We start from the raw sequence: 13,572 nt of genomic DNA, 5'->3' as shown, positions 1-13,572 counted from the left end.
GGTAGAGTGAAAATGAAAGCAGGTTCTAGCTTCGAAAACAAATACCAAAACAAGTGCCTGTGGCCTCTTCCCCCTCCAGAAGAGAGCAAAGGCGTGGACAGTGATAGTCGAGGCTTGCTCAGAAAAAGAAAATAGCTAATCACTATAAATAAGGGTACGACAATTATTTTTCTCTGTTGATAACATATACTGCTAACACCAAATCCTGGTATCTCTTCCCCCCCCCCGCCCCCCCCCCTTCCTTTTCCTGAACCGTAATTTACAACTCCTGTCCTAATCTCTCCAGGAATACTGCTCCCCTGACAGGCCCATCCCCGCCTCCTGCCCTGCCCACTGCCTTCTCCTGGCTTCCCCTCTGTGCTCCCCACCGACCTGCCTTCCGGGCCGCAGTGGACACTCCTGCCTCTTGTGTCCTCGCTTCCTCCTCCCTGCGGTCCTTCTCCCAGGTCTGACCAGGCCCTGGTGGAAGGCAGGCTGCTCGAGGGTTAGGAAGCCGGCTTTGGCACCTGGCAGGCCTGTGCGTGCCCAGCTCCCCACTTCCTGGCTACTGATCAGGCAAAGTTATTTCACTCGTTACCTCCTCTGGCGAATCGGGGTTTAAAATCCCCCCTCCCTCATACGTTTCTGTGAGGACTGAAGCGCCTGTTCAATGAAAGCATAGTTTTGGCCCATTAAAAACGTGCTCGGTAAACGTTAAGTGTTGCCATTGCTATTATTGTCATTGTTACTAGAATTCCACGTCTGTGCCAACAGATACTGCTAGCACAGCCACAGATGAATGGTTTCTCGTTGGTGTTAAGCCAAAGTCTTTCCAGTGGCTGTTCAAAGCCCTGCACGTTCTGGTCCGTCTGACATCTTTCTGACCTCATCTCCTAAGATTACCCCTGCCCCACCTCACACACACACACACACACACACACACACACACACACACACACACACACACATTCATACACTCAAGTGTAAGTTCCATGAGGACAGGAAATTTGGCATTTTGTTAATTTCTGTCGTTTCAGTGCCTAGAATTATTCCTAGCACATAGTAGGTGCGCAATAAATGTCTGTGGAGTGAATGATGAGCCCTAGGAGAAATAAATCTCACCGCCTTGGTGGAGCTGTGTCTGTTTCCCCAACAAGGTCACTTTCTTTTCTGAATCCTGCGATACCTAATACATTCTTCAGTTATCACATTTATCACGTTGTATTTTTATGGAAAACATATTTAAAGCTCTTAAATTTAACCAGATGGCATAATTCACAAGCACATTTTTATTTAGTGGAGTGAACCCTCACATGGCACAGATGTGACTGAACGGTTACAGGAATCGCCGTGCTCCGTGGGTGTTTTCAAGTGGCATTCCCATCATGTTCTCTGAGTTGTTCCACAAAATCATGTCCACGCTTGAGAAAATCCAAGAAAAAGCAAATGAGAAGAGAAATTCCAGCACAGAGAAAGCTTACACGGTGGCGTGTTGTGTAACACATGAACATATCTGAAATTCAAATTTGTGCTGATAAAGTTTTTGAGATGCCTGTATTTCATTCCACCTTGTTTCCATGTTCACATAAAACACCTCCTATTGAGCTGACAGGTAGGACAACTAAGAAAGGATAAAAGGCATCATGGGCTCCGTTGGGGGGCCAGGGACATGAAGAGACTCTAGGTACATTAGCCAATCATCTTCCAGAAGGCTCAAAGCTTGAAAGCAATGATTTCTTTAGGGTTCTCAAAAGTCAGCTAACACATTGGCCTTCCTTCCTTCCTTCCTTCCTTCCTTCCTTCCTTCCTTTCTTCCTTCCTTCCTTCCTTTTCCTTCCTTCCTTCCTTCCTTCCAATAAAACCTTATCAACACAAATTTGAATTTCAGATATGTTCATGTGTTACAAGTTTTGACGTCACGGAAACCTTGCTTGTTTGACTAGCACGTGGGGCGGTGCGGGGGGGGAGGGGGGCTGGCAGGATGCTGCCCGGCCCAGGCGTCAGCGCAGCCTCAAATGTGGCTGAGAAATAGTCCGCAGCCATGAACCCTGGAGGAGCGCACCTGTGTGGGTTGGCTTTGCAGAGCGTTTCTTCATCAGGGAGAAAACTCACCAATGTTTCGGAAGTAAAATGCTATGACTACAAGCCAGGAGCCGTATACATATCAGACAATTCTCACCAGATCTGCAGAAGGACCTGCTAAAGTCTTCCATGCCTTGGGGTAAAGGTAGTGGGCAAGGACCCCTCTCAAATACATTTCTCTGCCACCCATGTGATTCCGGGGCCAGTGCCCCTGGCTGACCACTCACGCATTTATTCCCTGCTGTCATTCTGGGTGTGAAGCGGATTGTGAGTCATTGATACGCAGCTCCTGCCATTCCCTGCTGGGAAATAGGCTTTTCCCAGGACAGCAATGGGGGCCGCTACGTGGAATCTGTGTCTGCATTCGGAGGCGACAGGCTAAGGAAGCCCCCTCAGAGGTGCTGTGGCAGGTGTGAATGCCTTGGACTGTAGTGTTTGTCACCTCCAGCGGACACCTTTTCACCCGAAAGGCCTCCGTGATGAGCAGGTGCTTCTGGGAGGGGATCAGGGTTAACGGCCGGCGTGGCTGATGATGTCATGTGTTCCCTGCTATTCTGTTGGAGCAGTGGTCGGCAAACTCATCGGTCAACAGAGCCAAATACCAACAGGACAATGATTGAAATTTCTTTTGAGAGCCAAAATTTTTAAACTTCTTCTAACGCCACTTCTTCAAAATAGACTCGCCCAGGCCGTGGTATTTTGTGGAAGAGCCACACTCAAGGGGCCAAAGAGCCGCATGTGGCTCACGAGCCGCAGTTTGCCGACCACAGTGTTGGAGTTTTCCAATCCAGGGCAGTGCACAATGCCTGTTCTAGATGCACCTCTCTGTGGAGTCGGGAGACGATGGTTTCTGCCAAGACGCAGTTATCGGTGCTTGCTGGCCAGGGAAATGGGATTGTGCTACAACCTGCGAACTCCGGGAATGAAGACTGGGCTGCCTCCCGCTTCCATCTGGATTGGATCTTGGTTCTGGGGGTGCTGCTGGCTTCCTTTTGTGCGTGTTGTTCCCGTGGCTCTGGCTCTGGGTCCTCTGGGTCCTCCTTAGTAGCCCTGCTCTCCGAACAGGAGTTTTAAATATTGGACTTTTTTGGGGGGGTGGAGGGAATCTTGACCCACTAGAATGGGGGTGCAGGGGTGGGATCAGTTCATCTGGGGCCTAACTGGGGCCCATTGATGAACACATTGACCCCTCTGGTATCACTAGGAGCTTTTTTGTTGTTGTTGTTGTTGTTTAAACTATTACAAATAGTAGTGCATATGTCTCCTTTTTTTTTTTTTTCCAATTGACCTTCCCCCAGTCTCCCTACCCTGGCACATGCCCTCACCCCCCTCACTAGGAGCTTTTTAATGCAGGCACTTGTTGATTCTAGTTAGTCGCTGATACTATATACATGACGCTGGATTTAATATCTCTTCCTTCCTTCCTTGCCTATCTTTGCTAGGTCAGAACACTAGTAACTTGGCAAAGTATTGCAGCTTTCCCTACGTGCTAACGATTTCGGTATTTCCTTCAGATCTGGAATCCAACTTCTTAAGCATACCTTTGAAAGCACCTTATCAAACGTAGTGAACACCTCTCAGCCTTATCTGATTCAAACTTCCTGTGACCCTGGGCCCGGAGACTTCCTCCTCTCTGCTTCTCCCCGGGGCCCCCAGGGAAACCACTCCCCGTGGTGATGGGCCCCACCGTGCAAATGTTTTTTAATCGCTTAGCTTTTAAAGAGTTCCATCCCAGGCTTCTCTTTCTTCCTGAGTGAGGTGTCAACACCCCCAGCTTCAGTTAGCACCTGTGAGATCATTTCCTCCAAATCTCCAAGTCAAACAGATCTCGGAAGTTCAAAGGCCCTCATATGCCCTTAGTCAGCAGATACCTGAGGACCCCCCACTGTGTGTGAAGGCCAGTGACCACGCATTGTCACCGCTGGGATGTCCTGTAGGCACTTCTCTGTGTCCAAGACAGAGTAGGAGAAACTTTCTTCAAGAAGGGCGATTCGACCTGTATTTCCTAGCGTGATGCCACTGTCCACTTGCTCACGCAAGCCATAAACCGAGGATTCATTTGCAATGTCTCTTTCTACTTCACTATGCACCCTCATTCAACATCTGTGCCCACATCCAGTCAGTCAGAAAACGCTGAAAATTATACCCTCCGACAATCTCAGAACTGTGCTTTCTTTCTTTCTTTTTTTTTTTTTTTTTTTATTTTAGAAAGAGAGGAAGGGAGAGGGATAGAGAGAAACACTGAGATAAGCTGCCTCCTGCACGCCCCTCCTGGAGATCAAGCCCCAAACCCTGGGCATGTGCCCTGGCCGGGAATCGAACCTGGGATCTCTTAGTTCATGGGTTGATGCTCAACCACTGAGCAACACCAACCAGACTGTGCTTTCTTTTTTAACCTCTTGGCCTCTGTCTTAGTTTAGGCCTCCATCACCTGTCCCATTTTAATCTTACGTACCAGCCTCAGACTTTCTTGATGCGAATTTCGCCGTCAATTTCCCTCCCTAAAGCACTTCATGGATCCAAAATACCTTCAGAATTAAGCTCAACTCCTGCGTTTGGCCACCTTTCTGCGCCTGGCCCTTGTCCTGTCTCCTGCCACTGTGTCCTCTAGTCTGAGTCTACACGAAACAACTTACTGTGTCTCAGAGACATCTCCCCGTCCTACCTCTGGGCCCCAGAGCATCTGCCTGAGGGGCCCTTTGTCTTCCCTCCCCACTACCGGCCTCCCTTAGATGACAGTGCTGCCTAATGGGTAAGCGTGTGAGCTTTGGGGCTGAGAAACCCATCCAACCTCAACAAGCTGCTTCCTCTTTTAGAGCCTCAATTTTATCATGAGGGTTGTTTTGAGAATCAAATCAGGTATTTGTTGAATAAACGAATGAATGACATGTTCACTCGTGGCCTGCTGGGAGCTGCGGACAGAGCAGCGGACAGAACAGTCGAAGTCCCTGCCCTGAGGAATCTCGCATCCCGTCTGGCACAGAGGAAGTGAACAAAAAAGTTACCGTTATTATTCACCGGAGGCTCAGGTGATAGCTCCGTGGGGTAACTTTGCCAGACCTGCTGCCAATTTCCATTCTGATTAGGTGCTCATCTTCCATGGTCCCAGAGCACCCTCTGCGGCACCATCATTGCAGCATTATATGGTATCGTGACTGCCAGTATTTTATCTTAACAGACAACGAGTTCCTCAAGGACGGAGCCTGGGACGGGACTTCTTGCTTGCCAGCTTCTGGTACACACGAAATCCAGTTACAGGTGTCAAGTGAGCGAATGGCCATTTTAGGACATACCTAACATACTGCTGAAAAACAGCACAGGCCGCTGAAGAGCAGTGCCTATATGCCAGGCACTGTGTTAGCTGGTTAGATATATTACGTACTTTAACCTTCACAGCAACCCTAGGCAACCAGCATTCTTACACGGACTTGATCGATGAGGAATCTACATCTTAGATGCAAACTAGCTTGCTGAAGGCAGGTTGGGGACCCAGGTCCGCCTGCCTCCAGAACCCCCACGTTGCTCATGACGCTTGATGAGGGGAGCCATTTCTCCACGGGCAGGGGGGGTGCACACGCGGTCTGCATGCACTTTATTATGGCTGCACCTGCGCGCACAAGGCACAACCCGAACCCGCCGTCAGGGACACGGGCGTTTTAGCTTCGTTCTGTTCTGCTGCGCTCACCTGTGCGACTCCGCTCGCCCTGCCGAGGGTGGGGAAGCAGAGCGGGTTTTAAGCTCGCCAGTTCGCAGTTTTGGCACCTCTGCCAGTTGACACTGTCTTTGGGCAGCGAGCTCCATCTCTTGGGTGAATATTTCATCTTTGAGACGCCCCTTCCCTCTCCCCAGCTCCTCTGCCTCACCTACCAAGCCACTGATTTGAGTCTTTGCTGTCCTGGGGCTGCCCCTGTTTGGGGAGGGGGTGCTAGGGAGATGCACTTTAGGGAGGTCTTCTCCTGGAGTCTCAGATGAGAAACGAGACAACAGAAAGTCTCTTGGGCTGAGAACAAAGCCACTCCCTCTCGAAGTCTCCCTTCAGGGACCTGACGGTGGGAGATCCCGCTTTCTCCTCCTTGCATCCCCTTCTTCCTCCAACCAGTTGGGATTGGAAAGGGTGGGCGCTGCCCTTCCTGCCCCTGCCTCTCCTGCACGCTCCCTGCACCCCAGCATCCTCCCTCCCGGCGTGGCATTTGCCCTCCCCTTCTCCCTAGGGCTCAACTGGGGAGTGGCTGCCAGGTCGCCTGATGTTTGAGGCGAGGAAGGAAAACACATGTGTCTGGTATTGTCAGATGATCACTCCTGTTGGCCCTGCGTCTTGGAGGGTGACCACAGGCCTCCGGAGCGCTCGGGTGCCTTAGAGTGACGTGGCTCCGAGCAGCTCCGAGGAAGATGGCCAAGGGCCCTTGGACACCTCCTTCCCCTCCTAGTCCATCAGCTCCGATTCTGGGCCATGGCCTTCTCCTTCCCAAGCAGCCTGGAAGAGGTGGGGGCATTCGCTCCACAGAATTGGTCGGTGTCATCCATGAGCCGGGCATTCCCATTCCGACACATTTAGTTCCTACGATACCATCAGTGATGCCTAACCCAGTGGTCGGCAAACTCATTAGTCAACAGAGCCAAATATCAACAGTACAACGATTGAAATTTCTTTGGAGAGCCAAATGTTTTAAACTGAAACTTCTTCTAACGCCACTTCTTCAAAATAGACTCGCCCAGGCCGTGGTATTTTGTGGAAGAGCCACACTCAAGGGGCCAAAGAGCCGCATGTGGCTCGCGAGCCACGGTTTGCCGACCACTGGCCTAACCTATTAAATATGGGATCAGGGAGACGTGAGCTGTGACAAAGAACACAAAAAGAGAGGGCGTGCTCTGAAAACATTAAATACTTCATTTGTACGCGGTGTCTTTCGGCTTCAGACTGTCCCCAAAGAAAAGGGAAGCTTTTGTGAAAAAGAACAAATTAGGAGGGAAATTGACAATAACAAAAATAGTAAGAGGAAGCGGATCTCTGTGGCAGTGACTACACTCTCAAGCCCCTTATAGCTCACTGTGCAGTGTGAGGCGTGGTGTGTCTCTCTCTGACTTAGCTATATCTGTGTGCCTTGTAAGTCTTAGGTCAGAATTGGATCTTTATTGTGTAAGAAAAAATTCTCTTGTAAGCTGACATATGAAGACATCAACTTGTATACTGTGAATTCACTGGAGAAGCATAAGATATAATTATTAAAATGTAGCCCCAAAGGAGAATATACAATGGGGGAGGGGATGTCCCGGGGTGTGAGAATATTATTGCCATCTGGGTTGTAAGCCATTTGATTCTAATTCTAGTAGCTTGATGCCAGAAATAACTTATTACCAGGGAGATATGCTGGAGAATCGTCAGGAATGACAAAGTTTTTACTTGTTTTTAACATCTGTATCACAAAATGATAAAGCTGCTGATCCATGCAATGATGTGACCAGGTGAGCCGTACAGCCTAGTACACTAGTACTTTCTGCTACATACACTGAGTGGCCAGATTATTATGATCTCTGAATGCATAATAATCTGGCCACTCAGTGTATATCCTATATAATAAAAGGCTAAAATGCAAATTGTCCCCTACACCAGGAGTTCGACCAGCAGGCAGGCCGGCCAACCGCCCATGTCCCCTCCCCCTGGCCAGGCTGGCCGGACCTCACCCATGCACAAATTCATGCACCTGGGCCTCTAATATATATACACATACACACTGAGTGGCCAGATTATTATGCGTTCACAGATCATCATAATCTGGCCACTCAGTGTATATTTATGCTGCCTTTTACACACCAATTCTTCCCCCTTTCCCACCCCACACAAGGTCAGAGACCACTTAAGATAAACAGAGAGTCCTTCAAACTCTCTCCTCCTCCCCGGAGGAGAGCACTGGACACACCTGGCGTCTGGCCAGAGTTTATAACCTAATCCATAGATTTTGCACCGTAATAGCAAATCTCACAGTGGTCATGTTGAGATTGTACATAAAGGACTCGATTCTTTCCTTGATCTACGATATTTACGAGCTCACATGAAATATAGATCACTGCTGTCCAATCACATTGATAAAAGGCATGTCATTTTGAAGTTCCAGTTCATTACTTTCTGGCTGCCTGACCTTGAGCAGGTTACTCAATCTCACGAGTTGACTCATCTTTAATGATAATAGTACCTGCCTCAAAGCCAGTGTGTTTGGAAACTCCATTACCAGGATATAGAGTAGCTTTTGAATGCCGAGAGCTTCCAGATACTAAATTGGGTGTTCCCTGAATTCCAATGGAAATGAAGTTAAATGACAAGGAGTTCATTTCCTGTAGCATCAGGCCGTATAAGAACCTGAAGGAGGGGTCTTGGATAGCTAGGATGTTCTAAAATGGTGGCTATCTTTTTCACAAACCCGCTTTTGGGGATTCTTTTGTGCACCAAGTCTCTTAGATTGCAGTCTTTGCGCTTCCCATGATTGAAGTCAAGACGACACGGATGAGAAGGAAACACAGCTTCCCCTGTGGTTTGCAGGTCTGGGGCTCACTGGGGAGGCCCTCAGTGCGACACCTTTCCTGGAAGCAGGCCGCCAGGGGTCCGGCGTTCCCGCAGCCGGGCCGGGCTTCCTGTTCACCGCAGCTCTGGGTGCGGAAGGAGTTAAGCCCCCGCCCCGCTCCCGAGCCGCTCTTTTGTGTACACAGCTGCAGCGGGAGCGCGGGCCGGGAAGGAAATGGGTAGAGGAAGAGCCGGGTTTCAGACCCGGCTCGTCTGCGAGGGGGGCTGGCGGCGGCCCGGGCTTTACGCGCCAGAGGTGGGCCCGCCCGGAGCCCGTCACGCCACGGCCCAGCGAGTGCGGGGCGAGGTGATGAGTTAGCCAGTTGCTATGGTGACGGGCCGGCCCACGTGACCCGGTGCTGCTGCCGGCGCTCTGACGTCAGCGCCGGGAGGGCGGGGCGCAGGAGGGCGGGGCGGGGCGGGCGCCGGAGCTGCGAGCAGGGAGCTGCGTGCAGGCGGGCGAGCGGGCGGCGGCGGCGGCGGCGAGGTCTGCGGCGGGCGCGGGAGCGGGAAGAGCGGCCACCTCCTCAGCAGCCAGCCCCCAGCGGTGTGAGCCCTTCGTCGGGACCGCGCCAATGCCTGGTCCGACCCAGACCCTGTCCCCCAATGGCGAGAACAACAACGACATCATCCAGGATAACGGGACCATCATTCCTTTCCGGAAGCACACGGTGCGCGGGGAGCGCTCCTACAGGTACGGGCTGGCCCGGCGCGGGCGCGGGCGCGGCGGGGACCTGGGCGCGGAAGCCGCCCGTTATGTAACGGAGCGGAGCGGACCCTGCCCGGCCGGCCGGCTGCGGGTGCGGGTGCGGCGGCGATCCCCGCTGTCCGTGCCCGTGCGTCCTGTGGGGGGTGCGCGGAGGCTTCCCGGCCGCAGCTGGAAAGCATTTTGTGAATAGGTTTGCCGCCTGCGAGGGGTCTCCCTCCGGCGCCTGCCTTCCGCGGGGACCCGAATGCAGGCGGCGTTCCCCCCTCTCCGCGGGGAGACGGGCTGCAGCCCTGCCTCCCCTCCTTCCCTTTCAGCCCTGAGAGGAGCCATTCGGTGGGCTGTGCCTGGAGGCGGAGGACGGGAGGGTGGCGAGCAGGGCGCCCGCGCTCGCCTCGGGGTGTGTGCGCGCAGGGAAGATGGAATCCTCTCGATGGAGCTGCAGCCCGGGATGGGGAGCCGCCGGATTGATGGAGCTTTGTAGGAACGCCGCTCGCTGATTGGTGCGAGGGTTGACAGCAGAGGTCACGGTGTCAGGCGTTCACCAGAATGGTCTTCCTAGAACCCGGGGTTTGCTGGAAAGAGCCTGGACTGCCAGGGGCCCGGGCGCCGTCGTGCCTCTTCCTGGGAGCGGATGGCCCGCGCCCGGGTGCGGGGCGCCCACCCCTCACACGGTGTTGGCGGCGGGAAGGGAATTCCTGGTGTTTTGCGGAGGTCTGATCTGGGGATGGGGCTGATCTTGGTCCTTGGATCCTGAGCCCTTTGATTCAGGAGCCGGCCTGGGCGGTTGGCGTGGTCCTGACATTAGCATATCTGGCCATATGCTCGGGCAGATAAGCTCATTAAAATTGTTTGCATTGTTTGATAAGGATAACGATGTCAGGGAGAACGCAGCTCGAGGCTGGTGCGTGCCAGGCCGGGCTCGAAGGGAGGCTGATAGCTTCGCTCCTGCCTCCTCCGAAGTTCTTTTGTGCCGGGCGGTTATTTTTAAATGCTGCCTCGATAACCCCGAACAGGGCGGTTGCTTTGAAGCAGGGCACACATCCCCCCCCGACGTGCATCCTCTCAGCCAGCGGGCAACAGGAAAGGGCTCTTTTCTCTTTTCTTTCATGCCTTCGTCTGAACATCCAGATGGTATTATGGGCAGAATATTCTGGGTGTATGAATGTTTATGTAATGGGACCCAAGTACCCCGTTTCCTCTGCCTGTGACCAAAGGAACACTGTGTGCTGACGCTTTGCCCCTTCGCCTCTGGCGGTTCTAGAGGTACTTGGCGTTCGTTTTGGCTGTGCCCAGGAAGTCACCAAACCCCCACGCCTTAGGGTTCCAGCTCACGCGGTGACACGGCCTCCTTTCCGATTCCACGTGCTGGGCATGCCCTTCACGGAAACCACCGTGGGCCCGCGACTTCTGGGCTTCTCCTTGTGGAGACCCAAGCTCCTGATGGGAACGTGGGGTCCCTCTGTCCCTAACTCCTCCGCCTTTTTCTGTGGACATTCCAAGGCCTAAAATAGAATTTAAAAAATTTTAAAAAAAAAACCCTGAGTTGCTTTGAAACCTCACTTATTTAAGCTGTTCTTATAGGTAATGAACTTGAAACCCTCGCTCCTTAAATGGTTTCATCTCTGCCGTGTAGGTAGCAGTTGCTTTTTCAGACGAGTTCGAATTTGACCACGTGGGCCGAAGGACGTGGCCTAGTTGGGTCTCATTAGTCATGTGAGCTAACCTGGAATGGCAGTGCCGTGGAAGATCACTCGGTGGAGAGGTTAAATGCGAATTCTGGTGATAAATTATTGCTTTCAAATAAAACTTTATGTACCTTTTTAGTTCAGTCCACGTTATTTCCATCTCCCGAATTATTTCCAGTTTGCTTCCTGAGTCTAGAATGGTTCCTGAAATCATGTGAAAAACAGAACTGAATTGGAATAACGACCTGCCTGGTTGGATGGATGCTTAAGCCGCTGTGCGCATCCCGGCGTCCGTGTGTGATAGGATAGGGGCATTGGGCACGGCAGGGAGAGATGCGTGGGTCACGTGAGGGGGAAGCCTCCAGAGCTGCACGTGGGCTGAGGCACCCCGAGGGCGCACCCAGGGGCAGGGCCGCTCCGTGTGGTCCTGGGGCTGCTTCCTCCCCAGGGGGAGCCCGGTGTCTCCTCGCGACGGCCTATTTCTCTGCAGGAGCAGCGGGGAAGGAAAACGGGGGCACATTTTTCTACTCAGGAACTGTTCTGCGGTGATGTTGGCATCCTGGGGCTGGAATAACACGGCCCTTTACTTGCTGAGGAAACGTGGAAGGCAGTTTGAAAGCCAGAGTAGAGGTGTAAGCAAATAAGTGTTGCGTTGGCTGAGGGTTCAGTGTACCCCCACCGATGAGAGGTGCTGGGGAGAGTCCTGTCGGAGCCCTGGACGTCCCATTCTTTCTGGCCCCTTGACAGACTTCCAGGGAGGCGCCCAGCAAGTCCCTCCCCTCTTTAAAGATGCCTCCATGTGCTCATCACCTGGAGGGCATCTCACCGAATTCTTACAAAGTTTCCGTGAGGTTAGCTTCAAAACGTTTAAAACAAACACTTAAAACGGAAAGAGCTATGTAAATATAAGAAGGAGGTTGTGATTTTTAAAAAAATATTTCTTTATTGATTTTTAAGAGAGGGAGGGAGAGGGAGAGAGAGAGAAACATCCATGATGAGAGAGAACCATCGATCGGCTGCCTCCTGCACAGCCCCCACTGGGGTTCGAGCCCACAACCCGGGCCTGTGCCCTTGGCTGCAGTCGAACCCGGGACCCCTCAGCCCGCAGGCCGACGCTCTATCCACCGAGCCAAACCGGCCAGGGCGAGGTTGTGATTGTTGAAAGAGGGGCTCTTTCAGGAGCTCCAGGCCGAGCACCCCTCACCTGGCAGGTGGCACAGCGGAGAGGGGCAGCTCCCCAGACTCTCCGCGAGGGGCCGGCTCGCTCCCCGCAGGAGACGGTACTGCCATAACGTGTGCACCCGATTGTTTGTCCGTAAGGGTCACCCGTGGTTCATGACCCACATGTCCGAGCCCAGGTCTCTCCCAGTGTAAACAGCCCGTTCTTCCGGCCGGGACTGGGGCGGGCAGTGAATCCTTACGGAAACCTGAGCCCCTTTGGTAGAAGAACAAGTTTCCTTCAGAAAGCTGCCCCCCCCAGTCATTTCAGCGGAAAGAGCGAGGGCAGAGATGCCCCGCGGAGCCCTGCGGACGTGTCCACGCGCGTGTCCACGCCCTGTGGTGGCCTCCTCGGCCGGCTTCCTCACGGCACGTACAAGCACTGGAAATCCATACATGTCAGAGCCGCCGAGGATGTCAGTGCCGTGTGGGCCGTGTGAGGCGACCCTAATTCACGGTGAGCGAGCCCCTCGGGCCTCCCTGGGGAGGGCTCCCTGCGGGGCGGGGCGCACGCAGATGCCGGGAAAGGGGACGAAGAGCGGGCGCCCTCCTGCCGGCTCTGCCCGCGCGCTGCAGGCTGTGAGCGTGAACGTGCGAGTCCGGATGGAGGGCTGTGTCCACGTGGGTGATGGACCGCGCAGCGGCAGTCGCGTACGTTTCTGAATACTCTTAAAAGATTTGCTGGGCCCCAAGAAATGGACTGTAAAAAAAAAAGCAAAATGAAAACTTAAGGTTTTGACATCCAACTTTGCCAGCTTTGCAAAACGAACTCTTGTTAAGAAAAACAAAAAGAAGCCCTGGCTGGTTTGGCTCAGTGGATAGAGCGTCGGCCTGTGGACCGAAGGGTCCCGGGTTCGATTCCGGTCTAGGGCACATGCTTGGGTTGCGGGCTCGATCTCCAGTAGGGGGCCTGCAGGAGGCAGTCAGTCAGTGATTTTCTCCCATCATTGATGTTTCTTTTTCTTCCTCTCCCTTCCTCTCTGAAATCAATTATATATATATATATGTATGTATGTATGTGTGTGTGTGTGTATAAAGAAAAACAGAAAGAAAAGGCATGCATGTGTATAAACGATAGTCGTGAACGTGTGTTCCATTTCATAGAAGCCGTTGTAACATGGCTCACTTTGGTCAGAATGTGGGTTTCAGACCCTACTCCCCAAAACAGCGGCTGCAGACATGACAGATCTAGCCCCATGCGTCTCTGTTATGTATGTATGTGTATCATCTGGGTTTACTACTGTCCTAGGAGATTTTCACAACTAATGATTTTTGTCCTTAATATTTTTCTTGGTATTTGTAAAAAAAAACCCACAAAACCCCACAGGATTGCTTGGTGCTTC

At 52.5% G+C, this 13,572-nt stretch overlaps 1 protein-coding gene across 5 annotated transcripts in view; it reads left to right on the top strand.

The window, feature by feature from the left end:
• Window positions 1-13,572, top strand: part of MAPRE2 (microtubule associated protein RP/EB family member 2) — a 118,342-nt gene that overhangs the window by 34,334 nt on the left and 70,436 nt on the right. For 2 of the 5 annotated variants that reach the window (XM_008148304.3, XM_008148303.3), the window contains exon 1: window positions 9,048-9,311. The exons of the other annotated variants lie outside the window; for them this stretch is intronic. In XM_008148304.3, the coding sequence (XP_008146526.1) occupies window positions 9,224-9,311 (88 nt within the window). In that variant the 5' untranslated portion in view covers window positions 9,048-9,223. Of the gene's footprint in view, window positions 1-9,047; window positions 9,312-13,572 lie in introns of those variants that run through there. 5 annotated transcript variants of the gene reach the window in all.

This window comes from Eptesicus fuscus, chromosome 12 (assembly GCF_027574615.1).
Source record: "Eptesicus fuscus isolate TK198812 chromosome 12, DD_ASM_mEF_20220401, whole genome shotgun sequence".
Classification (NCBI taxonomy): domain Eukaryota; kingdom Metazoa; phylum Chordata; class Mammalia; order Chiroptera; family Vespertilionidae; genus Eptesicus; species Eptesicus fuscus.
The sequence above is the reverse complement of the archived record's forward strand: the minus strand, read 5'-3'. Positions and strand labels throughout refer to the sequence as shown.